Source organism: Penicillium daleae (genome assembly GCF_028827525.1).
Source record: "Penicillium daleae strain IBT 16125 chromosome Unknown utg000007l_segment0_segment0, whole genome shotgun sequence".
Lineage (NCBI taxonomy): Eukaryota > Fungi > Ascomycota > Eurotiomycetes > Eurotiales > Aspergillaceae > Penicillium > Penicillium daleae.
In genome coordinates, this window is record NW_026623155.1 from 2,912,723 (window position 1) to 2,936,816 (window position 24,094).

The following is a 24,094-nucleotide window of genomic DNA, read 5'->3' on the forward strand; positions in this document are numbered from 1 at the left end:
GAATCACGTTGGTCTGAGGATATGAGGGGATTAAGAAGGTTTTGTCGGGGTTGGATTTAACGTGGACGCTGACTACTACATCCATCCCAATGCGGGCACGAGGGCGGTGCTTGATGTGGTTCTCCGCAGCCTCAACCACGGAAAATCTACCCTTCTCGCTGGTGTGCCTGATATGTTCAGTTTACAAGGTTATTTAAACAATGCGCCAAGCTTCTGTTATTTCAGATGAAATGTCTTCTCAAAGATTATGTACAGCATAGAGAGCCACGAAGCCGCAGCCGAAGGGAGGCCATGTACATTGCACGAAAACGATGCAATTCCCAACGATCCCTTCATGAGCAGTGTGCAGGAAGACACTTATTAGCTGACACTGCCCCGAGGTAAATCAGACTCGGCATGAACAAACAGACAGCGAAATGCAGGAGTCTTGTATTGGAAAAGCTGGACGCAGCGTAGCAAGGCTGGGGAAATCAACAAGGGACGCAGGCTTGGCAGGGGGAGGGATACATTGGGAGAAGGGCATAATAACCAACAGACGCCTGCGTAATGCATTGGAGAATGCGGGACTTGGTAAAAGGAAATGGACACAAGACAGGAAGGAAAGATCAGAAGGGGCGTGACTGCGAGTCCGATTGATTTGGATAGGGGGTGATACTAGGAAATGGAGGGGAATGGTAAAGTGGCGGACTTGGAGCACGGTCAGATAAGTGAGATCACAATGCCGAATCTGAAAGACACAGAAGTGAAGATAAACGACCAGAAGGGAAATATGAAGGAACAAAAATGCCAGGCCGGTTGCGCAGGCTATAGTGACGGGGCAAAATTGACGACAAATGCATCATCATCATATAGGCCATGACCCCGTTGGAACCTGTTCCGATCTGGGTCAATGGCCAGGATCTGAAGAAGCGAAGTGAAGCCCGAAGTAATGTGAGCAAAACAAAACGGGCAAGCGCGGATCACAGAAATGCTAGAATTGAAAGCTGGGGTGTTATACTGGAACTGGGACGGAGACTGCAGAAGGAAAAAGAGCTTTTTCTCGCGAAAGGAAAAGAAAAACCAAACAAGGGAATGACTCGCTTAATGGGGAATCTTAGGCGTAAGAGAGATCCGGACAAGACGTGCGTTTCAGAGGGTAATGTCCAGGACCATGCTGACATCTTGGACTTGGGCCCCAGCAAGATCCTCGAGAACAGGGATGAGGTCCAGCAGTTCATTGTCGTGAGCGTCAGAGAACCAGCTGCTGATGGGTATCGCGTGTTGAGGGTGGAAGATGTAGGATGTGGGCGAGTTGTCGATGATGATCGTTTCCCGTAGATCGCGGCCGACTTGTGAAAGGTCCTGATGGATAGTTAGATACAGTGATCGTCGATGGAAATTAGGGGATGAAGCGGGACAAACCTTGACGTAGTTTCCTTGGTGGTTGTAGCAGCTCTCACGGAAGAGACGGTGGTGCACCACATTATGAATGTCCAGTTGATCCAGCAAAGGGTCGCCATACTGTAGGAAATGATTAGTCGTCGTCGCGGCACTGTCGTCGGTCCCACGCGGGGCCAACGTGCTTAGAAGATGATCTCATCAACTTGTCAACTCACCTTGGATACGGATGCCGTGAACACGACCACCTCATACAACTCTCCAACCCGCTTCATGAACTGGTCCACGCCTGGCCGTTTGATCACATAAATATTGTGATACTGGCCTTCAATCTCCACGGGAATCGTGAAGTCAGCACGTTCGAGAACCTGCGACATGAGTTAAATCACCATCTCAAACGATCGAGTCAGATAAGAGAGTGCTTTACTTACCTTGAAGCTACTGTGGACGAGAGTCTCATCCAGATCCAGCACAAGACACTTGCGATTCGACAGGTGTGGCTGCGCTGGTGGAAGCAACCACTGTTGCTGCTCACCCTCCGATGCGATGGCCACCTCAGGAGCAGGTGGTGGTGGAGGAGGGGGCAGCACGGCCGGTGCTTGAACTACTTCCTCTTCGTGCGCCTGAATCTCACCTTCACCCGCGGGCTTCTTGGGGGTTGTCTCGTTTGTTGTGGCATTTTCAGTCGCGGGAGTCTGCTCATCTGATCTCGCAACCTCGGTCTTGGACTCTGGTATTACTCCATTTGCCGCAGCAACCTTAGGCTCATGTTCCTTGGAGCTCACGGACTGGACGTCGGGCTGACCACCAGCAGCCGAAGCACCCTCACCTCGCGTATCAGTCGAGACCTCTGCATTCCGCTCCTCCTCCTGAGGATGTTGGTGATCTGCTGTCACTGCGACAGCTTTCTCGTCCCCAAAGTAAGCCGGATCTCTGGATTCAGCGGTACTCGAGTCTCCAGTATGAGCCTCTGCTTTGTCTGGAGTGGGCAGCCGATTGGACACCGGGGGCTGCTTTGACGTCTTCTTCGGAGGCACAGTGCTATCGTCGCCATCCACATCCGGCGAGGAGCAGCAGCTCAAAAATGCAAACAGCTTGGGCCCTTTCTTCTCTTGAGGCTTGGAGGGTCCGTTCGTTTCAGGTGTGGTCGGAGCCGTCATCTCCTGGCTCTTCTCCGTGTTCGCCACTTCTTGCTGAGTCCGTCGCGACCGTCTGCTGCTCGCCCGACTGCGATCCCTGGTGATCTTCAAGATGCTGACCCTGGATCCTCTCCGACTAGATTCATCCTGTGTTGCCTCTGCAGTCTTCTCCGATGTCGAGTGTTGATCGGTCTTGGAGGACCTTCGCGACGGGATTGGAATCAACAGACGGTTTTTCTTGGGAGTTTCGGCACTTTCAGTGGCACCCGACGCACCAGGTGTCGATGCGACCGGTGGGGAGGCCAGCTGAGAGGATGCGCCAGCGGTCGATCCTTGAATGTCAGCAGCATCGGGGGCTGGGCGTTCGGAGGGTTGTTCCGGACCTGATGGCAGCGAGGAGTGTCAGCGACCGTGGAATTTCCAATGCAATCGCATCAAGAATGGCATGCGATATCTGCTCCAGGTGGGACTACTTACCACTGGGGTCCTCACTACCAGAGGAGTTCATGTTCATGGGTTCTTTGCCCGCCGATTCGGGGGCTGACGCTGACGAGGGATCTTGCCCCGTACTTTGTTCTACCATCGAGGCTAGCTGTAGATGGCACGAACCTGTGGGGTCCAGTGAACGTATAAAGCGAGCTGAGACAGGAAGCAAAGGGTTGCAGCTCGCTCAGAAGCTCAGTATGTTCGGGGGCGCGGCTAAGAACGAGGTCAACACGCCTCCTGGAAACCGGGCCGTAGAGCAGCGGGCTTGTTTTCTTTTTGCACGTACCCCGTAGTGAACCAGCAACTTTAGCAGGCCAAGGCTGACAAGTGCAGCCCAACCAGAGAGGGATAATGCGACGAGAACGATGCCTGGGGGGAGAATGTTATGGCTGAGGCAAGAGAGGAGTCGAGGATGTCACGTGGTGGATGACTGGGGCCGATCTGGGCGGGATTCCCTTCAGGCCTTCAGGCTCTGCTCGTAAGCAGTCGTTTGGCCTTGGGTTAGTGTGTGTTGTAGTAGTGTTCGTCCAGGGTGTGCTTGAGCGATGTCACTCGAAGAGTCACGATGCTCGCAGATTGGCTTGTGTGCCCCTGTCACGCTGGAGTCTAGAAGTCTTCCGTTTACTGAAGTCCTATGTTCTGTGGTTCTATGCGGAGTACTCTGGACTCTGTGTTCAACTTTCGCACTATTGCCAGCCCTCGGCGGCTAAGCTCTGATTATCACTTTTAATCACACTGGAGGGTCCCCTCCCCAAGCCGGGGTTTAATCGGTTGTAACTATCTCATCCGCTGCAGGTGAGAGCCAGTAGAAAGGTACAATGCAGCCCCTCCAGGATGCATGGTGTACTCCGCTACAGGGGGGGGAAAGAGGGCAACACACTCGAAAGATGATCAGTGTAGGGCCTGGACCAGAATGTACTCCGCATGTCCGACTCCGTACAGAATACACGATTCAATTCGTGGCTCTATTCGTGAGAGACAATCGGAGGACCAAAAATCAGCCCCCACTTGGAAAGAAAGTGGGTTGTTCAGGCCAGGTCTGCCCCTTTTTTTCTTGCTCTTCGAGCCCTTCAGCTAACAGTCCACTGGAGTGGAGGAAGCTATGGCCCTAGGCAAAGTGGAGGCATTGGTGGCCACTATTGGCGGAAATTAGGGCCTTTTGCAGAAGGCATGGGATTGGATGTTACTGTGCCCAATCCCTGGCCAAGATGCAACGCTGCAGGATGGTGTTATGTATGTACGCCCTGTGCTGTACAGTCTAATATGTTATTTTTATGTTTCTATTCTCTGTCCTCATTATGATCAGGTCTTATTATTTGATAGTGCTCGTGATTTTGTGCGGAAGAAGACCACGGAATAGGTAGTTGGAAAGAGCTTTTAGGGGGCTGGGGAGCTTACGATAACTAACTAGTTAGTTAGTTATAGAAATTTGCTAAATGTTTACTAATCTGGCTGAAACATAGATACAATTGAGAGGTGATGGAAGGGCTGCTGACCCTATTACAATAGCCATGCCAAACTCATATGCAGAGAGGATTGCCTGGGTTTGAAAGGCAGTCATCTCGTATCGGGGGTGATTATTGTAAACACAAGCAATCGAGGCCGTGTTCAAAACAATTGAAAGATGATGGTGGCAGGTTAATCGCTTGAGTGAATAACTGCATCCATCATCTTTGATCATCCAATCTACACTACAGTGTCACACAATCTGATTAAGTATACACTACATGATGAATGGATAGCATTTGTGATAGAGGATGTAAGTAGACAAATATATATACCTACCTGTGTACAGCCTGCGTTCTGAATTTCCATATCGATCATTCAACCATTCAATCAAGTCCTCGTCCGATAGCCATACATTCAATACTATCTTAAATAGATAGGTATTACGATATTTTGGTTAACAAATGGCTTCTGCATTATTACCCTGACCTCGGTAGTCAAAGTAGAGAATGTATGGTCGAGAGGCTTTGGAATGCGTAAAATTGTTCAGTATCGATTTGGCTCTCTATAGTCCTTTGAGCACCTCAGATTATACACTTGTCTTATATATCTCATAACACTCAGTACTGTCTTTTGACAAGTTGATCCAGTACCCAGCGGTCCTCGAATTTGTAAAGATGGTCCTTCAAGACCCCAACGGCTCGAATCAAACTTCACCACAAGTATTGTAATACCCTATTTCAGCTCCAGGACTCTGGATTTTATTTCACATACGGATGGATTATTCTCTGAATAGCAACCATGCGCTGGCAATCCAAAGTCTCGCAGATAGGTTAGGAAAATCCCCAGTTTTGATAGAGCGTGGTTAGTCAGCACTGCTTTGTTCCAGTGGAACCACTGGAGCTTTCCCCGGGCACGTGCCCTCTCCGCAATCCCGAGGTTCACATGCAATCATGCAAGCCTCTCCCTTGGCCCAAACTGGTTGTCCTTGTGGGGGATCTCATCTTCTCCAACTCCTCCATCCTAATCTCTATATGCCCTAGGAGCTGGTCTCTGCTTCTGATGGAATATCGCCCATGTTAAAACGCCATTTGGGCTCAACGCTGTGAATACGGAGGCCGATCTGGGCTCGATAAATGGCCGCCCAGTCGACACTCCGGCGCCCGGAGGACCCCCTCCTGGCGCTCTACTTACACTATTCAGAATTACTCCGCTCGCGTTTAAAGCGTACCTCTCCAACGACTCGACTGATTGCCACCATAGCACTGCTATTATCGATTATCGGTTCAGGGTATGGAGGATACAACTGGTTACGCGAGAGGGCCAAGGAGCGTACTCAAGGCCGTCGGTTGCTTCGTCGAAACTCGGGTATTAGAGGGAAAGATGGGTCCCGTACCATCTATGTTCCTTACAAAGGCGAACGGACTTCGAAGGTCTTGATCCATCCGACCAAGCCGACTACCTTTGATGCCCACCGGCGATTATTCTTAAACCCTCCGGCCTCGGCTCGCAGTGCTGAAGACGGATCTACGAATCAGATTCCTCCGCCGACAACCAAACCCGGTCTAAATTTGGCCTTCTTACATCAATTCTTGAGTTTGGGAAGCATCATGGTTCCACGATGGGGCAGCAAGGAGACTGGACTGTTGATGAGCCACGGCGTGTTCCTGCTGCTACGAACGTATCTGTCGCTGCTCATTGCTCGCCTTGACGGAGAGATTGTTAGAGATCTGGTTGCAGGCAAAGGAAAAGCCTTCCTCTGGGGTATCGTCAAATGGTGTGGCATCGGTACTCTCGCCTCGTACACGAACGCTATGATCAAGTTCCTCCAGTCCAAGGTGTCGATTGCCTTCCGGACCCGCTTGACGAGGTATATCCATGACCTATACCTGACCGACAACCACAACTACTACAAGTTGATGAATTTGGATGGCGGTATTGGCCATGGCCCTGATCAATTCATCACGCAAGATCTCACCCTCTTCTGCTCGGCCGCGGCATCACTATACTCATCTTTGGGTAAACCCATGGTGGATCTATTTGTATTCAACTACCAGCTTTACCGTTCGCTTGGTCCTCTCGCCTTGAGTGGAATTCTCACTGGCTATTTCAGTACGGCTGTGGTGCTCCGGAAGCTGTCACCGCCATTCGGAAAACTCAAAGCCGTGGAGGGCAAGAAGGAAGGTGACTTCCGGGGCCTGCACTCTAGACTCTTAGCCAATGCCGAAGAGATCTCATTCTACGGCGGAGCCGACACTGAGCGTGTTTTCCTCGCGAGGAGCTTCAAGGAGCTGCAGCGGTGGATGGAGGGAATATATAGCCTCAAGATCCGCTACAACATGCTTGAGGACATGATCTTGAAGTACTCCTGGTCCGCCTTTGGCTACTTGGTGACCTCTCTTCCTGTCTTCCTTCCGGCCTGGGGCGGCTTGGGTGGTGCGATGGAGTTGGCTGATGCACCAGAAGGAGTCGGCCGTGAGCGAGGCAGAATGAAGGAATTCATCACTAACAAGCGGCTCATGCTCTCGCTGGCCGACGCAGGTGGCCGTATGATGTACAGTATCAAGGATATCTCGGAACTGGCAGGGTACACGTCACGAGTCTACGGTCTGATCGCCACTCTGCATCGCGTTCACGCCAATGCCTACTACCCACCTCGCGGCTCGCATCCTGAGCTGTACTCCCTCGCTGATGCCCAGGGTACTACCCACAACGGCTTCGATGGTGTTCGCCTGGAGCAAGTTCCCATTGTAGCACCCTCCCTTTATCCAATGGGGGGCGATGAGTTGATTGAATCCCTCTCTTTCATCGTTCACTCCGGTGACCACCTCCTCATCTCGGGACCCAACGGCGTTGGCAAGTCTGCGATTCCCCGAATTGTTGCTGGCTTGTGGCCTGTCTACCGCGGCCTAGTCAGTCGACCCCGCCCCATTGGACTCGACGGCATAATGTTCCTCCCCCAGCGACCCTACTTGAGCGTGGGTACCTTGCGTGATCAAGTCATCTATCCTCACACTGAGATCGACATGCGCGAGGCTGGTGAGTCCGATGCAAACTTGCAGAAGATCCTCGATGCTGCGCACTTAGGCTACCTGCCTCAACGCGAAGGTGGCTGGGACGCTCGCAAGGAGTGGAAGGACGTGCTGAGCGGCGGAGAGAAGCAGCGGATGGCTATGGCCCGTCTATTCTATCATGAACCTCGCTACGCGTTCATCGACGAAGGCACTTCAGCCGTTTCCTCCGACGTGGAGGGCGTGCTCTACGAGCAAGCCAAGGAGCGCGGCATCACTCTCATTACTATTTCAACCCGTGCATCTCTTAAGAAGTATCACACTTACAACCTGACGCTAGGCCTTGGCGAAGAGGGTGAGCGTTGGGAGTTTGAGAGGATCGGCACCGACAAGGAGAAGCTCGGGGTTGAGAAGGAACTCCAGGAGCTGCGTAAGCGTCTAGACAAGGTCGATGAATGGAAGAAGCGCCGGGAAGAGATTGAGAATGAACTTTGCAAGGTTTGGGCCCGTGATGGGGAGATTGCTCCCCCTCCTTATCAAGAGGAAGATGCGAAGCCAGCAATCGAGACTGCCGTTGAGGCGTCCGTTGAAGAGACTACGAATTGAACAAGACACATGGATGTCTCGATTTTGAATGATTTAGGATTTGATTTCTTGTATACCAGAAGCGCCTCGTTAAATGCAAATTCGCTTTCTATTTACACCTTGACGCCTTTTGCTGTGCCTTGGCGCTTTATATTGATTTGTAGTCGAGTGTAGGAACTTGTAAGTTGATGTATAATTCCCATCTCACTTGGGCTCTTGAACCTGAAGCTTATCCCAGGTCAATTTGATTCAGAAAGGCCAGCAACTATGAACCAACTCAACTCCATTTAGCCATCGCACTTGTGCCCATCATACTTGTACTATTGCATGATCTCTCCCCTAACCGTTAGATCACGTGTTCTATAGAATTTCCGCCATCCCTGACCGCCTTTCCAGGACGGCAAATCCATACTCACCGCCCTACTTGAGCGCTTTATGAATTATCTCGAGGTCGTCACGTGCGTATTCATTGTTTGGTCAATTGAACTGCATGCTCAGTTTACAACTCTTCCTTTCTTTTTCCACTCGCGTCGTTTAATAAATTAATAGCATATTCTGACCTCGTTACTTCACACCTGGGCACTATCATCTACAATAGGGGCAGTCTAGCCCCGCCATTCCCTTGCACATCTTGCCGTGTTTGATATCTCAAGATGTCGAATGACGGTGAGATGTCGGATGATCCCAATACGGTGATCATCCCCGTCGAGGACGAGAAAAGCGATGGTGACAGAACCACCTGGCCGGCGAACGATCAAGGTTCTCGGTTCGTCTACAGCCTACGCGATGATGAGGGTTGGCGCATCGGTCTCGCCCAAATGTGGGTAGAGAAGCAAATGGGTGCTCCAGAAGACGGTATGTGGCGTCAAGTTTTCTTCTTCTTGTGTTTCTTGTCTACTATCATGTCTGGGTCATTATCCGGTCTTAAGAGAAGTGGTCATGGGGCTGCAGGACTCCACTATGGGTCAGTTCCGGAGAAGAACATGACGTTAGCGTGTTCTAGCTCTATCGGACATTGATCTTTATATGCCGGTTCATGCAGTGACGACCGGTTCTAATATGGATTGAAATGTGTTTCACCAAGCTGATATATCATGCTGGCATCTATCTGTTATTTCACTGCCAAGTGCTATGGGGGCTAATTCTTCACTTCGAATAGACATCATGTACATTCTGGAAAAGCTACCTGAAGGCTATGTCCTGATGGATCGCCCACGAGGAGGAGGTACGGACAACAAGGTAGTGAGTCGGATATTCCAATTTTGGCCCTGATCAGATAGATAAGTTGACTCTTTAACAGCGAGACTCGTTCCTGTTTGGGCACCCAAGTGGCAGATACTTCCAGTCTCGTGTCACCTTTTTCGTGCATTTCTACTGGTTGATGACCGATCGAGCGCAACCATGCGAGTGTAAGCTCTGCGCCAAGCAACTCCAGTCAGGCTCCAGGCCAGTGGGAGAATACAGACCCCGAAAGCGTGAGTCGCCTTTTCCCTATATCCAACCTTTCCCCCTCACCACTCAGAATATAGATGCTTACCACCTCACCACCATTTCAGGACGCACTAAAGCTGAGATGGAGGCCGACAGGGCCAAAATGTCGGGCAACGAAAACACCGCCGCGAGCGGAAGCGGAAGATCCACCTCTTCCAAGCTACCTGGAGATGAAGAGGGCCCTGATTACTGGAAGATCCATATCATGGATCTTAAGGAGAAGGGCACACTTGACGAGAAGATCAACCACCCACTGAATATGGACTGGGTTTTCACACACAAGTACCTCGACGACTACTTCGTGCGTCTCACCCTCCAGCCAGCCTTTGTCCCCCGGCGCGGCGAAACCGTCCTCTGGACCCCTACCCTTGACGGCACTCTCGAATACAACACGGAGACTCAAGCATTCGAAGTACGCGCCAAAGACGGCAAGTGGCTCGGTATGCCGGACTGGCGTGCCGGGGTTGTCACGCAAGTTTCCGAAGAGCAGTCAAGCTACCTCGACATCACGCACCAGACCAAGAAGAAGCAGCCGATCTCGTACTCTGGATTCCGCGTCGAGACACTCCCCGACCCTCTTGAAGACGACAAGTCCTACTCGCTGCACTACAAGTACGTGCCGTTGAAGTGCATCAAGCCCTTCGGTGCCTTCGAGCACTTCCTCTGGCCAACCCCCGCGAGAAGCTGCATCCGTCCGTCGAGAATGCGATGATGACCATGGCTTCCTACAGCCTGCTGCATAAGGTTCGCTTCCATGGAACCTGGCCAAATGCCCGCATCGACTGCAAGGGCATTTTCATTGGCACGGAGCTTATTGCCATCTCGGACGCAGCGCGCTTGAAGCCCTTCGGTATGAAAGCCGAAGATATGGAAGACAACCAGGGCAAAGTCAAAAAGGGCCTTGGACTTACTGTCACCGACGTGATGGTTGTTGAGCAGATCTGGCTGCAACTCGACGACTGCAATGCCGACCCGAATGACGAGCAACTTGCAAAGAAAATGGTCCCCTACATTGCCGGCAAAGTGTACACTCGCGATCCCCAGCGGCTTAACCGGATTATGCCATTCGACGCCGATCCCCTGGAGAAGCTCACTCCTCGAGAGGTCGACAATGCCTTCTCGCAGGTGGGCATGCGCGTGTATGGCCGGTGGTACCGTGTTGCAGCGGGCAAGACTTGTGTCGTATCGCCGGGCATGATTCTAGGCCGATGCTACGAACCCGAGGCCACCTTCTTGAACTTCCGGACCTTTGATATCGACTACGACCTTCACGGTATCCTAAGCGGCAGACGGTACTCGGTCCAGACTGACGCCCGCATTCCGCCAGGCCTGGACTTTTTCTGGGGCGACAACCGCGTGGAAACCCTCGGTCTCGCAACCATGAACGGAATTGATGTCGGAGTAGCCGCGGAACAGCGTGATGACCCCGTGAGATGGCAGGCTATTCTTCGAATTCTGCAGGGAAGTACATCCGAGACCGACTACCGGCTGGCGGATCTGGGAATTTCAAAGCCACCTAGGGGCCGTCCGCGCGCGAAGAAGACCTTCAGTGAGGTCAGGAAGCTGAGCAAGCTCGTTAGCACCGGGCTGGGTGCAGTGACCGAGAACGAAGATGCTGGAGAAGGGTCCGCGGGACCTGGGGCAAGTACTCCGTCGGATATGGATCTCTCGGAGTCGGAGCTGATAGCATCGATTCCATTCCGGGAGCCAAGCGAGGGACCGGAGTACAAGCCTTGAAGGTCTAGCAGCGATTTCGGGCAGGCGCGGTGAGTGTGTTCTCTAGCAGGGTAAGTCATCTTGTTTGCAGGCGTCTGTCACTCTACAAGTGGTTCGCAGGGAAACTGGAGTCTGCACTGCTCCCATTTCTGGTTCGGCGCAGGGAGGCAATTTGATATTTCTAATGAGTTATGACCCTTTATGTACTATAGCGAAACAATAGAATGAACTTATGTGAGAACTCTTAGGCAATACCTAGATAGATAGATGGACTGGTAGGTCCATCCATTCATACTTCAATGTAGTATGTAGTATTTTATCTCACATCCTCGGTCAATGAGCCAACGAGACCCAACCCTTTCAACTAGACGCCAGCTATCAAGCATTCAACATTCACATTCATAAACATACTATAGTCTTCCCACTTTACTATTTACTCCCCAACAGCCCCTTAGTAATTCTTCGCAACAACCCCCCTCGCAAACTCCGCAAAAGTCAAACCCTCCTGCACCTCCTCCCCCAGATTCGGCTGCGTAAACACCGCCAACGTATTCCTCGCAATCTTCTGCTTCCCACCCACACACCTAGCCCCCTTGACAAAATGCGGCACCGCCCTGAACTTGCCCCGCGTAATCAACTGCAAGGCTTCACCAGTCTGGAAAGCCAGGCAATCCTTGGGGATATTCACTTTGACAATCTCGCCCGTGCGCGAGCGGATGTATAGACCGGCGGATGGGTCGGGGGATTGGGCTAGTTCGGGGAGGGAGGTTGTTGGGGTGGGATCGGGGATGGGGAGGGTGGATGCTTCGTCGAGGAACATTGCTGATGTGAGGCCTGTTAGACAGCCGTGGTCGACGTGTGTGGCGCACCAGTCGTCGTCTTCGGGGGAGGAAGAGTTGGTTTTGGATTCATCCGCAGGGAAGTAATGCAGCAAACGCGCCTTAGTCGTCAGACTAGTCTTGACAACATGCGCCAGATACCCCGGCTTGTAACCCTCGATATTCGCCTCGGCGTAGCGATCACACGCCTTGGCCACCAGCGCAGCAGTATCAATGATCAGCGAGCAGAGTGCTTCCACACTGGGCCTGAAACTGGGCAACTTGCGCTCTGGCGGCCAGATGTTTGGGGCCGTGTACTGGGGTAGATCGGGGAAGCCGTCTGCGGGGGCATTTTGGAGGGCGGCGTCCTGGTAGAAGGCGCAGTTGACGTAGTAGGAGCCCTTGAGGGTGTCGAAGGTTCCTGATTTGAGAGTTTCTTTGCCGCAGGACCAGCCGACGAGGTAGTTTGACTCAGGGCTTTCGAGGGATTCTGCGGGGTGTGAGCTGGTCGGATACTTTCCACATTGGAGAATGATAGGACGGGTGCTGGTCCCCGGGACTGCTACCACTTACCTAGATCGGACTTGGGAAGGGCTGCGAGATAGCTTGCATGCGAGAGGACCTGGGCACGGAGTTGGACAAAGTGCTGGGGCAGGTCTTTCACGATGATGATGCCGAGGGAGGCGGGACCAAAGGCCTCGGTGAGGGTGTCGAAGGAGACGGTTCCTGGATGGGGATTAGCGATTGTACATGCTATGGACTGCTAGAGGAATGGTTTACCCTCTTCCAGTTCCTTGAGACTCACAGTGACCGCCTGGGCCACGGGTGCTTGAATGGTAGTCATGATTGAGCAAAGGCTTGGGGAAACACAAAGTGGAATCTTTCCCCCGCTTCAGAAGACGATAAAAAAGATGATCAACCAGACGGGCCGCGCCGAGGTCAGCCACGGCTAGAGACGGATACTACAATACCAGGGGAACTGAAGGACTAGCGAAATAAGAGAAATAAAGTACGCAAATGTACTCGAGAGAGGTTGCATGCAACTGAGCTGGAAAGGGTATGAAGTATACAAACTATCGACAGTACTAAACTATCTCCTCCTTGTCCTCGTATATCTTACTCACTCCCACCACCAACCCTCCTCGTCACAGCCCTCAAAGTCCCAAACGACAGGACATCACCAATCTTCTTCGCGCCCGTGAAAAGCATCACCAATCGATCAATACCACAGCCCCAACCCCCCGTTGCAGGAAGCCCCCCACTCCAACGCCTCTAAATAACTCTCATCCACCTCGACACCCTCCTCACCCCCTTTACTAAACCTCACCTGGTCCTCAAACTTGCGCCGCTGCTCGAAGGGCGAGTTCTCCTCTTCATAGGTGTTAACCACCTCCTTCCCTTCGATGAAGAGCTCGCCGCGGGCGGCGACGACTTGTTTTGTTGTTGGGTGGATGAAGGACTTGGAGAGTGGGGAGAGGCATTCGGGCGGGTTGATGATGAAGGTTGGATCTGTGCAGGTGGGTTCGAGGTAGGTGGCGCAGAGCTCGTCGAGGAGGCGCGGGAGGGTTGCGTTGGTGGGGAGTGGGAGGGAGAGATCGTGGAAGAGAGTGTGCATGTTTGTGAGGGCGTCGGGGGAGGAGAGATCAGGGAGGGAGCGGCTGATTTGGGCTTCGATGCCCGGGATGAAGTCGATGCGGCGAAAGGGAGTGGTGAAGTTGGCGGTGGTTTGATTAAGGGTGCCTTCTTTGTTGAGGGCCTTGATGTGAGTGGCCATGCCGGAGAGGAGCGTTTCGGTGATGTGCATCAAGTCTTCTAGGTTGGCATAGGCGTGGTAGAATTCGCAGGTGGTGAATTCGGGGTTGTGTGTCTTGTCAATGCCTGTCATGAGGATTGAGGAGATTAGTATTTCTCTCTAGCATCTTCGGATTTTGCATGTAATACCTTCATTTCGGAACGAGGGTCCAATCTCAAACACTTTGTCAAATCCACCCACGACTAGTCGCTTAAGCCATAGCTCTGGTGCAATGCGCAGCGACAATTGGCGATCAGGGAACTCGGTGGCCGAGGTATTAAATGGCCGAGCAATGGCACCTCCGGCCACGGACCCGATAATGGGAGTGCTGACTTCCATGAACGACCGATCCACGAAGAATTGGCGTAGGTACTGGATCAAAGAGGCTCGAGCTCGAAGGATATCCGCCGTCGCAGGATCAGCCAGGAATTGGATATGGCGGGGATAGGGCGAGGATTGGTGCGAGCTATCGTGAACGGGGACATCATGCAGACACGGCGAGAGCAGCGTGGGCAACTCTGTCGCATCAATGGTGAGTTCGCCACGACTAGTGCGATGTGGTCGTCCAGCTACGGCTGCATAGCGTCGTTAGTCCAGCAGACCAAGGATCAGTCGAGCCAGCAGCAGAGCATCAGCATCAACAGTACATACAGAATGCATCACCCCGACGCAGGAGGCGATAAAATTTCTTAAACTCAGGACCCTCAATGCCCTCGAGCTGTCGCTTATTGCACATGACTTGGACTTTGCATCCATCTTGCACGATATCGAAGAAGATCAATTTGCTCCCGGCAAGTCTATACGTACGAATCCTACCTAACTAATCTAAGTACAAGGACTGATCCACAGAACCGGAACAGGCGACCTACCAGAGACCACCACCGAGTCTTCCTCTACTGATTCATTATCCTTCAGATGGGCATAGCGAGAGCGGAACTCGGCGCAACTGAGGGTGCGCGAGTCTACCGCCAGCCGGGGATAGGGTTCGGCACAGGCATTGCGGATTTCTTGCACGCGCTCTTGGAAGGCCTTTTCGGGCGATGCATTGGAGCTTGCAAAACGACAGAACTCAAGCTGAAGCTTGAACTGGAGCTGGGGGGTTAGTTGAGCCAGCCCTAGGGGAGACTGGATACGGGAGTTGGAAGGGCGCAGGCCTGCACTGCAAAGCTGAGTTAGCTTATGATTGTCACCAATTAAGGATATCCGATTGGATGAAAAGAAGACAATTGTAATCAGAAATATAGTTCCGGTTCGTTCATATGTCCCGAAGGACATCAACTGCAGCGGTTCTGAAGCAGAGGGGATAATCTCATCATGATAAAATGCAAAAACAGAAAACAGAAAAGACAAGAGAAAAAAAGAATTGTAATCGCTTACCTGCTCCGCAGACCTGCAAGGCCTCTCAGTACCCGAGGGCGAATTGAATGCATGAAGAGCAGACGCAGACTCCCGCTCACATTGCGTGGGATGAAGGAGAGAAGGGAAGAAGAAGAAGCAGAGAAAGAGAAAATGGAAAAGGAAAAACTCGGCGCGGGCGGAGAAGCGGCCAAGGAAAGTGGCCCGAGCTTCACGAGAGACCTCGAGAGGACTTCCGGTTCCGCTGCGTGAACTATCAAATCCCATCACAATCAACTCCAACAAGCTCAACTACCGTGTAAGAATTACTGCGATTATACTACATTGATCTATGCCATACCGAATGATCATCCATACTGATACCCACCAGCTCCGACCCTCTCCCAAATCACACTCCATCCACCATCACAATGTCTTTCCTCTTCGGTGGCCAGCCCAAGATGTCCTCGGAGCAGAAGATTGCTGCCGCCGAGACTGAAGTCGAGATGATCTCCGACATGTTCACCCGGTAAGCATAGTATCCATCAATTCCCGATAATCAGATCATTCTCCCTCCTCCTCCGCTCCTCTCGCGACTAGCCATTCTAACCAATCTTCCCATCCACAGCCTCACCGAGTCCTGCACTAAGAAGTGCATCCCCACCGACTACCGCGAGGGCGACCTGAACAAGGGCGAGTCTGTCTGCCTGGACCGCTGCGTCTCCAAGTTCTTCGACGTCAACATCAAGGTCAGCGAGAAGATGCAGCAGGGTGCTGGTCAGCAGCAGGGTGGTGGTATGGGCTTTGGCATGTAAAGGACCCCCCGGATTTGATATACTAGCTACAGTATCGCGGGAAGGAGTGAACACTGGGGAGCATAGGACTGGCTGAGCTCCAAGTCGATGCCACTCGATGCCACCTCGGAGCTTTGTCCGGTTGACTGGTGGATTGTCTACTTTTCGTGTCGTGATGGAAACCACATGTCATATCATCACAAATCGTTTATTATTCTATCGGCGCGGAACGCCGATGTCTATGTACAATAGGAAAAAAGAAATGGGAAACGGGAAAATACCCCTATCATACAACGTCCATGGTCGTGTCGTGTGCAGCCGCAAGACGTCAATGTCACTGCGCCGTAAATCCAATTGACCGCCACAACCAGGTCATCCAGGAAACGCCATGTTCCTCCTCGCCCTGGAGCAAGCCCTTGAACCGGGTTTCCACATTTACAATGTGGCGCTCGAAATCACTTATGCCTTCTTCCATATCTTCGACTTTGGACTGGAGGACGTGCAGCTCGTAGTCCAGTTTGGCTCCTAGCAGTTCCACACGCTTCACGCTGTCACTTAGATGAGCGTGCTCGTCGGTAACGAGATCGCTGGACCGTTCGCGTAGTCGCTGGTAATCGCCAAAGCGTTCCAGGTACACTGCGTTGAGTTCTTCGTGCCGCTCGTACAGGATGTTATTCAGGCCATCGACGGAATCCACCTGGCGCTCGACCCACGGCGCGGTATGCTCACTGAGTTTCAGGATCCGCGTGCTGAAAATGCACGCGTCAGATGCAAGCATATCTTCTTGGACAATGGCTTCTTCGAGGTTCGTCGTATCTTTCATCGTTGGCTGGGTGCCCAGTGGATCCCAGGTGAGTAAAACCTCTTCGACATTGCTGAAGGACAGGTGTCGTGGACAGCAACCATCACATATTTGGTCTTCATTCTCAATAGCTCGAAGGTCTTCGCAGCTTTGTGCACGTCGCAGGGCCATCATAGCCAAGTTCGAGCTAGGATGATCTCGGTCCTGTCCTCGCTCACTGGATGCAGCGGTAGACCGGCTCAGGACACGTTCTATATCCGATTCCTCGTCTATCGCTGGAATCGGTTGCAGGTCGGATAATTGATCTGCTTGTTCCGACTGCTCCTCTACATCAAATGTGGACGAGGCAGTCTCGACATGAATTTCAGGAGGCTTGATCTCGGTGTCAGGTTTGGCCTTGGTGGGAGGTTGGACATTCTGCTCTTCTTCAGATCGAGTTCCAAACTCCTCTCCCACCTTCACTTCCGAGCGCCCAGAGCTAGTCTTGGATTTTTGGGCAGAAACCTCCGTATCACTGTCGATCTGAGGCTGATATGCAATGTCATGGGTTACATCCACACCATCGCGGGAATTCTTGTGGTGATGTGATCGCAAGCCCGGCAACCCGACTGCATCCTTGAACCGACCCAGACCAGCCCGGGCATCTGAGACCCTACCACTCACGCCCTTTTTGCGGTGGTCTCGTTCTTCTGTGACCAATGAGTCCGGCGCTTTCCACTGTCGGTCAAGGCCAGACGCCACACGCTCAGCATGCAGCTCTTCCGAAGAATGCTTCTTCCGACTTGTCCACACATAACCCCCCTGATCATCAGCCGTAAACATCATATCCGTGCCCGAGCCAGGCGTGAAGCCAGTATCAAGTCCGCTTTTGCGTGGCTTCCCCAGCCATAGCCATTTCGCCCTGGGGCCGTAGACATACTGGACAAAGTTATCGAGGTCGAGGGTCTCGATATCGGCGATTCCTCCCTTTTCGCGGCCGCGCACCATGCCCATGACCATTTCACCACCTTGTCCACTTAGTTCTGTCATCGTCGACTTGATCGCGTCGGTCCATCCTTCTGCATTCGCAGCCTTGGTGGTCGCACGGTGTAGTCTGTCTAGAGTTCGCCGGTCCAATCGCCGAGACCGATGCATTTTCTGTGCCTTTTGAAACCCACTGATACCCCTCTTAAGGTTATCGATGTCAAAGGCATCCTTCCCCACAGGTGCACCGTAAGCATGGAGTCGATTGCGAGCCCCCAGTAGCGTTCCTAGTAATGCTGCAACGCTGGTTGGTCCTAGAACGCCATCGCTTGGTTCAATGTTGTACAGATCGGTTCCGATATCAGCCCACCAGTCGCCAATGGCTTTCTCCGTCACATCACAGAGTAGACCGTCCACATACTCCGGGGCAAGCTTGTCAAACACCATCAACGCGATTTGGCATTGTTTGACCAGCTCAGTCACCGCAGTATAGAGGGGGACCCGCTCACTCGTGCGATACAGCTGGTGAAACTTGGCTTCTGTCGCTGCCGACGGGGGCTGCAGCTTTAGGCCCGCGCGACCAGCGCATCCGAGCCGTTTCAAATCCTCGTTGACGATGAAATCTTCTCGATGTTTTTTGATGTCACCCTCGGGCACCGGAATGATGGTCAGGGCCGATGGGAAGATACCCAGGTCCGTAACCATGATCGTTCCAAGCGGAGTCTCCTTCCTCCGCGCACAGGATTGCCCTACAGCATCAAAGTACATCCGCAACCGAGGCGACCAGGTCGACTCATCGGTTGGGACACTGAGCACGCCCACAAACACTGTATGTGATTGATCCCCCGTGTAGGTAGAAATGACAAAGGTAGGATGCTGGCGCGAGCAGGTCCATTGTTCAACAATGTATATTTCGTAACCCTGCAGGGTCTCGCGGCGGTGTAGCACATCGGTGGAAGGGTCTTCTTCGAGGTACCGGAGGGCGACAGGGTCGGTGAAGATGAGTTTCTGGTGACCCTGGACCTTGGGGTGATTGTCCAAGCCATTTGTGTTTGATGCGGGGCTTGCACGCATACTCTCGGAGGCTTTGCTGGAATCGCCGCGACCGACCAGCGGCGCTGGTGGTGCGTTGGACTGCATGGCCACTGTTGATCAACGGGCAGGACTGCGGACGGCTGTCCTCGCAGTCCAAAAGCAAACTTGGAACAGTTCAGGAGAGGGGGAGGTAGGGGACCATTTGAGCTCAGGCACATCCACCGCCACCACGGTTGCGGTCACCTACCAGGGAAGCGCCAAGCTTTCGTTCCGATCCTTCTACAGTACGGATCAGGTGGAGGCCACAAGAGCATATCCTGGTATTTGCTGTTGAGGCATCGTCCAGCCTTCTTACCGACGACTAAGTTAGAAGCGAAAGGGATGTCGCAGACCCTGTTGACGTTGAGGATTCAAGCTTGGAGAACTTCCGGACCATGCAGAAAGCCCGACGTCACTGGAATGCGGGCGGTGAGGGTGACCAGGCAAGGAGGATTTGGGGAGCAAGGAGCTTGGTTTCTAGGCCAGGCCAGATTGAGTATCGAAACAACATATCAGACGTGGTCTAATACTACGGGCTTGTTTACTCGACATGAAATAGGTTCCTCCAGGGGCGATGCCCTCGGTACGTTGCTATGTCTACGCGAAACTACTCGAACGCTGGGGAAGCTCCCCAAAAAACCAGTACTTATCCCGTCATGGTCTGGACGCGACTCTCTTCTCTAAGGACCACCAACCAGGGTGGCAACAGTAGTGAAAAGAAGACCTTGACAGAACCCGCAGACCGGCTCTCTGAGAGAGCCATGTCTGAACGAGCACTGAATCCAAGCCCGATGACTTGACAGCCAAGGAACTTGGGGCAACTTGTTTGTTCAAAAATTCCTGCCCGATCCGAAGACCAGGCAGAGCAGTCAATTTGGTAGTTTTCAACTAGCAAAAACACGATCTCGGATGTCTCCTCACTGATACGTGTAAAACCCGTGCACTAGGATGGAGAAAGAAAGAAAAAGAAGCGGAAAGGGGGAGGAAGGAAGGAAATATTTATACCCGCCGGACGCCAGCACTAGCGTAAGCGAGAGTGGGGCTCGTCCCGGTTGAGAAGGCATATGATTGGTCAAAATAACGGGAGGCGTGACCCTTGGATGACTCATCGGCATCGTTGCCTTCCACCCAAAGAGGACTAGTGCATTTTTGGGACAGCAATCAGCCCTCCTTCATCCGAGGTTGACTTATCATACAATCTGCTAGATCTTTGTTCTGGGAGTACACTATGCGGCCGAAGTGCATGGCAAGACCATGGAGGACAGATCAATCACAGTCTCCTCTTTCTACAGTCGAATGAACCATGGCTATGAGAGGAAGACTTGGAAGTGTAGGTCACGTGTGTATGTCGTAATAACCAGCGATCATCCGGAACAGCTCAAAGCCCGGACCTTCTGCCATTGTCTCTCAACTCGATTTGCTCAACAACCCCTCGAAGCAACACACAACAAGGTCCATGAAAGCTTCGCCGAGTCGATAGGGTACTCTGAAAGGCTAGCTAGTACCTTCATCCTCTTTGCCGGTTCCTCTTTATGGCACTGGGATGCCTTGCTGGGTGGTAACCTGATCACTCTCCGCATCGAGTACTCCGCAGCCTGTGCGCCACCATGGATCTGGTTGAGAAGGAGCACGACAGGCTTCTGAAGAGGGTCAGAACCTCACAGGGCATCAATAATGTTCAGGCCACCATTGACTTGCTCCAGTCTGCCCGAGACACTATTGCCGCTGGTCAGTTGAGATTACCGTCGTGAATATCGCGGGGGACTCGGGAGAGACCGTGCCGCGGGGAAGTCCTAGTAACTGACTGAACTCGACCTTCCTATGTAGACCCCAACCAGGCAGCGGTGACCTTGGCCAAACTCCAGAATCCTGTCAAAGCATCCTTCAATGCAATCAACGACAGTTTGAAAGAGACCCACGGCGGCCTCAACAAGTACACCAAGTCTCTTGATAAGGTATCTACGCCCTCTCAGCGCTGACCTATACAACCCCCCCTCCTCTCCAGGCTGCATGTTAACAATCCCCCGCCATCCTCAGATCTTCAAAGATAGGCCCCTTCCAAGCACCGAACACGATGCCCTCTCCGAACAAGAACATTTAATCAACCGCGCCATCGCCATGCACCTTCTCCGCGAAGGCCAATTCTCCGTTGCAGCCACCTTTCTCTCCGAAATCGCCGAGAAGAAAGCCCTTATGCAGCACTGCGAGTCCTCCTCCTCCGCCTCTCCCGAACCAGCCAGCCTCTTGAACCTCGATGAGGTTCCGTCCCATGAGATCCGCAAAGAGTTCGCCTCGATGTACTACATCCTCTCTCAAATGAAAGAGCGCAAGAACCTCCTCCCTGCTATCGAATGGTCTCGCGAGAACCGCGAGGCACTGGAAGCCCGCGGCAGCAATTTGGAATTCGAGCTGTGTCGCTTGCAGTTCGTCTGGCTCTATCATGGCGAGTCGGAAAACCCGGGGGGAAACCATGTCCCCGGGAACTGGCGCGCAGCGACGGCATACGCCAAGCGTGAATTCCACACCTTTCTACCGCGATATCTCCGCGAGGTACAGCAGTTGATGGGCGCGATGGCCTTTTGCCCGAACTTGCAGGGCTCGCCTTATTCGGCGATTTTCAACAATTCGTCGGCGTGGGATGACGTAGCCCAGTTCTTCACTCGCGAGTTCTGCTCGCTGCTGGGGTTGTCGGCGGACTCGCCGCTTTACATTGCCACGACTGCCGGGGCGATTGCGCTGCCTACTCTGCTTAAGCTGCAGACAATTATGAAGGCGAAGCGCACCGAGTGGACGAGCGATAACGAGCTACCGGTAGGTTCTGACCATAGAGATGACTGCGACAGACGCAGAGTGACTGGACTAACATGTGTGCCTTACAGGTCGAAATTCCACTCCCACCTTCATACCTCTTCCACTCAATCTTTGTTTGTCCCGTTTCCAAGGAGCAGGCGACTGATGAGAACCCGCCTATGATGATGCCTTGCGGGCACGTCATTGCGGAAGAGTCCCTCAAGCGACTCAGCAAGGGCAGCCGGTTCAAGTGCCCCTACTGCCCGAACGAAAGCCACATGAAAGACGCCCGAAAGGTGTTCCTCTGACGAGCTGGCTCGTCTAGTCTTTCCCATTCATCAACTTCCGGGTCTCCCGGTTTCAAGTAATTCTGGACTGGCGTTTGGGTGGGGAATATCGGCGTTTCATCTGGAAGCTTTCGCGTCACTGTTTTTCTTTCCTTCTTCTATCTCAATACCTGTCATTTATTTTTCTGGACTCTTATTCTTATTGACCCATCACCCGAACGTAGGCAATGCCAAATGATCAGCCTCCACCAGACCAACATTTCATTTCCCAAGTCTCCACTTGCAGCTTCCCCCTAATCCGCCGAGGCAGCCTAAGGACCCCCCTCTCCAGTCCAACCTGATCTCTGACTGGCTCCCTCAAGGACGCTACTCGAGCTAGCGGTCCCGTGACCACGCGCTCATTTGGCGACACCTCACTTGGGATCCATCGCCCTTTGTACGCGTTTCAAACCGGTCATGACGCGTCGAGGTGCCTTCTCTTGCCAAATTTGGTTATATTAGCAGGGTTGATCGACGGGTACATCATGCAGGTACGGTATATAACCATCGTCTGGCTCGCTGTCTCGTACAACCATGACAGAACATGACCTGTCGAACCTGGCCAGTTTCTTCGTCCCCAGCCCGGGTGCAAGCTGAGCTCGGCGTAGACGTATAAATAGCTGCTCGAAGCCCCTGAATCGTAGCACGATTCTGCTTCTGTATCATTCTCTTGCTTTCCCAGCTCCAGTGCCAGTTCCTGAAGTTTTATTGGGATCTCTTTCTCTTCGCAATGGATGAAAGATATCGCAAACGGGCCATGCTGTCGAGAAAGACTGCCCCTGCCCCTGCGCCAATCACGCATTTCTCCAGGTATCGAGCTGCGAAAGCCTCGGCTGTTCGGTCGAGGAGGAATCTTCTCCGTGATAGCTCCAGCTCTAGCAGTTCGAGACGCTTGGAGAAGAGAAGACCTGCGGGTCCACCAGATGTATCGTAAGTACTCCGTACTCCTATTCCCATGCGCATCTTCCATCTCAAAGACGACATATTCCAATCCACTCCAATCCATCTACCCAATACATCCACTAAGCCCATAACTAACCCACTCACCAGAAGCCCATCCCGCCGTCCCTCCTCACCCACTGTAATCCTCCGCGTCGGCCCCCAGCAACGCCTCTTCGCAGCCCACGAGTCCATCCTCAGCGCATCCCCCTTCTTCGCCGCGCATTGTTCCACACAAACGCCCAGCCCACCTCCCCCTTCCCACCCACACGTCACAACCCCAAGCAAACGCATCGACCTTCCAACCGAACACCCCGAAATCCTCTCTTGCGTGCTCGAATACCTCTACAAAGGCGACTACACCCCCCGCCTCCACCACGATCCCACCCAAGGCTGGACCCTCGACGACGACATCCCGCCTCCACCACAAACATCAACCATCAACCCTTCCACCGCAGGCGCCAGCGCAAGCATAAACGCCAGCCTCTCCCCCTCCGCAGTAATCTGGCACCAAGACGCCGACGCCCCGATCCTGCGCGACACAGCCGTCTACTGCGCCGCACTAACATACCGCCTCCCCTCGCTCGCGCGCCTGGCCCTCCGCAAGCAGGGCCTGCACGCGGGGATACCGTGCCGGACGATTCTGGCCAGTGCGCGGTTCGCGTATGCGCATACGCCAGAGACGGAGTCAAGATTGCGGGCGCATTATTTGGCGCTTATTATTCGGTGTCGGGGCACTTTTAAGAGGAGTGGGACTATGCAGGTGGAGATGGAGAAGGGGGGACGATTGTTTTTTGATTTGTTTGTTGCGATGTGTAATCATATGGTGAGTTTTGGGAGTTCTGGAGAGGGGGTTTGGTAGGTGGTGGTTGATGCTAATTTTGTGGTTTTGGTTTTATAGGATGATGTTTTTCCGTCGGCCATGTCGGTTTGTAGTTCCGCGCTGCCGGAGCTTGGGCATGGTGGTAGGTAAGGGTGTCGTGGTTGTATCTGGATAGGATTCGAGAGATTTGGGTCTGGCGGGGATTTGGAGGTGTTTGAGGTTTTTTCTTCCACCGCTGCAGTGGCAGTGACCTAATGGTTTATACCCGTGTACAACTATGATATTATCAATGGTAAGGCAGAATGATGTAGGAATGCAGATATCTGAATCTAGAATGTGGAAGCAGATTCATGCTATTGGATCGTTTCTCTATCAATGTCCATCGTA

General features: G+C 52.8%; 9 protein-coding genes across 9 annotated transcripts; 5 read left to right on the forward strand and 4 right to left on the reverse strand.

The window, feature by feature from the left end:
- Nucleotides 1–1,128: 1,128 nt before the first annotated feature.
- On the reverse strand, nucleotides 1,129–3,024 carry psrA (putative general stress response phosphoprotein phosphatase Psr1/2; the record flags this gene model as incomplete). Its single annotated transcript, XM_056911621.1, has 5 exons — nucleotides 1,129–1,341; nucleotides 1,402–1,500; nucleotides 1,596–1,745; nucleotides 1,809–2,899; nucleotides 2,994–3,024. 5 exons carry the CDS (start codon nucleotides 3,022–3,024, stop codon nucleotides 1,129–1,131), a joined length of 1,584 nt encoding a protein of 527 aa, XP_056764447.1.
- A 2,560-nt stretch (nucleotides 3,025–5,584) lies between these two features.
- On the forward strand, nucleotides 5,585–8,065 carry pxa1 (putative peroxisomal ABC transporter (PXA1); the record flags this gene model as incomplete). The annotated part of the gene is made up of 1 exon (XM_056911622.1): nucleotides 5,585–8,065. The coding sequence occupies one exon, from the start codon at nucleotides 5,585–5,587 to the stop codon at nucleotides 8,063–8,065; it is 2,481 nt and encodes an 826-aa protein (XP_056764448.1).
- Nucleotides 8,066–8,697: 632 nt separating this feature from the next.
- Nucleotides 8,698–11,272, forward strand: N7458_008241 (uncharacterized protein; the record flags this gene model as incomplete). The annotated part of the gene is made up of 4 exons (XM_056911623.1): nucleotides 8,698–8,899; nucleotides 9,204–9,286; nucleotides 9,345–10,147; nucleotides 10,267–11,272. The coding sequence occupies 4 exons, from the start codon at nucleotides 8,698–8,700 to the stop codon at nucleotides 11,270–11,272; spliced, it is 2,094 nt and encodes a 697-aa protein (XP_056764449.1).
- A 430-nt stretch (nucleotides 11,273–11,702) lies between these two features.
- N7458_008242 (uncharacterized protein) lies at nucleotides 11,703–12,913 on the reverse strand (the record flags this gene model as incomplete). The annotated part of the gene is made up of 3 exons (XM_056911624.1): nucleotides 11,703–12,559; nucleotides 12,643–12,795; nucleotides 12,850–12,913. The coding sequence occupies 3 exons, from the start codon at nucleotides 12,911–12,913 to the stop codon at nucleotides 11,703–11,705; spliced, it is 1,074 nt and encodes a 357-aa protein (XP_056764450.1).
- A 375-nt stretch (nucleotides 12,914–13,288) lies between these two features.
- Nucleotides 13,289–15,291, reverse strand: N7458_008243 (uncharacterized protein; the record flags this gene model as incomplete). The annotated part of the gene is made up of 5 exons (XM_056911625.1): nucleotides 13,289–13,947; nucleotides 14,011–14,436; nucleotides 14,513–14,677; nucleotides 14,731–15,020; nucleotides 15,239–15,291. 5 exons carry the CDS (start codon nucleotides 15,289–15,291, stop codon nucleotides 13,289–13,291), a joined length of 1,593 nt encoding a protein of 530 aa, XP_056764451.1.
- A 336-nt stretch (nucleotides 15,292–15,627) lies between these two features.
- On the forward strand, nucleotides 15,628–16,011 carry N7458_008244 (Tim10/DDP family zinc finger protein; the record flags this gene model as incomplete). Its single annotated transcript, XM_056911626.1, has 2 exons — nucleotides 15,628–15,725; nucleotides 15,825–16,011. The coding sequence occupies 2 exons, from the start codon at nucleotides 15,628–15,630 to the stop codon at nucleotides 16,009–16,011; spliced, it is 285 nt and encodes a 94-aa protein (XP_056764452.1).
- A 313-nt stretch (nucleotides 16,012–16,324) lies between these two features.
- N7458_008245 (putative Sin3 complex subunit (Stb2)) lies at nucleotides 16,325–18,895 on the reverse strand (the record flags this gene model as incomplete). The annotated part of the gene is made up of 1 exon (XM_056911627.1): nucleotides 16,325–18,895. The coding sequence occupies one exon, from the start codon at nucleotides 18,893–18,895 to the stop codon at nucleotides 16,325–16,327; it is 2,571 nt and encodes an 856-aa protein (XP_056764453.1).
- Nucleotides 18,896–20,436: 1,541 nt separating this feature from the next.
- N7458_008246 (ubiquitin-protein ligase RMD5) lies at nucleotides 20,437–21,927 on the forward strand (the record flags this gene model as incomplete). Its single annotated transcript, XM_056911628.1, has 4 exons — nucleotides 20,437–20,557; nucleotides 20,657–20,784; nucleotides 20,867–21,640; nucleotides 21,709–21,927. 4 exons carry the CDS (start codon nucleotides 20,437–20,439, stop codon nucleotides 21,925–21,927), a joined length of 1,242 nt encoding a protein of 413 aa, XP_056764454.1.
- Nucleotides 21,928–22,675: 748 nt separating this feature from the next.
- On the forward strand, nucleotides 22,676–23,857 carry N7458_008247 (BTB/POZ domain-containing protein; the record flags this gene model as incomplete). Its single annotated transcript, XM_056911629.1, has 3 exons — nucleotides 22,676–22,875; nucleotides 22,996–23,710; nucleotides 23,786–23,857. The coding sequence occupies 3 exons, from the start codon at nucleotides 22,676–22,678 to the stop codon at nucleotides 23,855–23,857; spliced, it is 987 nt and encodes a 328-aa protein (XP_056764455.1).
- Nucleotides 23,858–24,094: the final 237 nt, after the last annotated feature.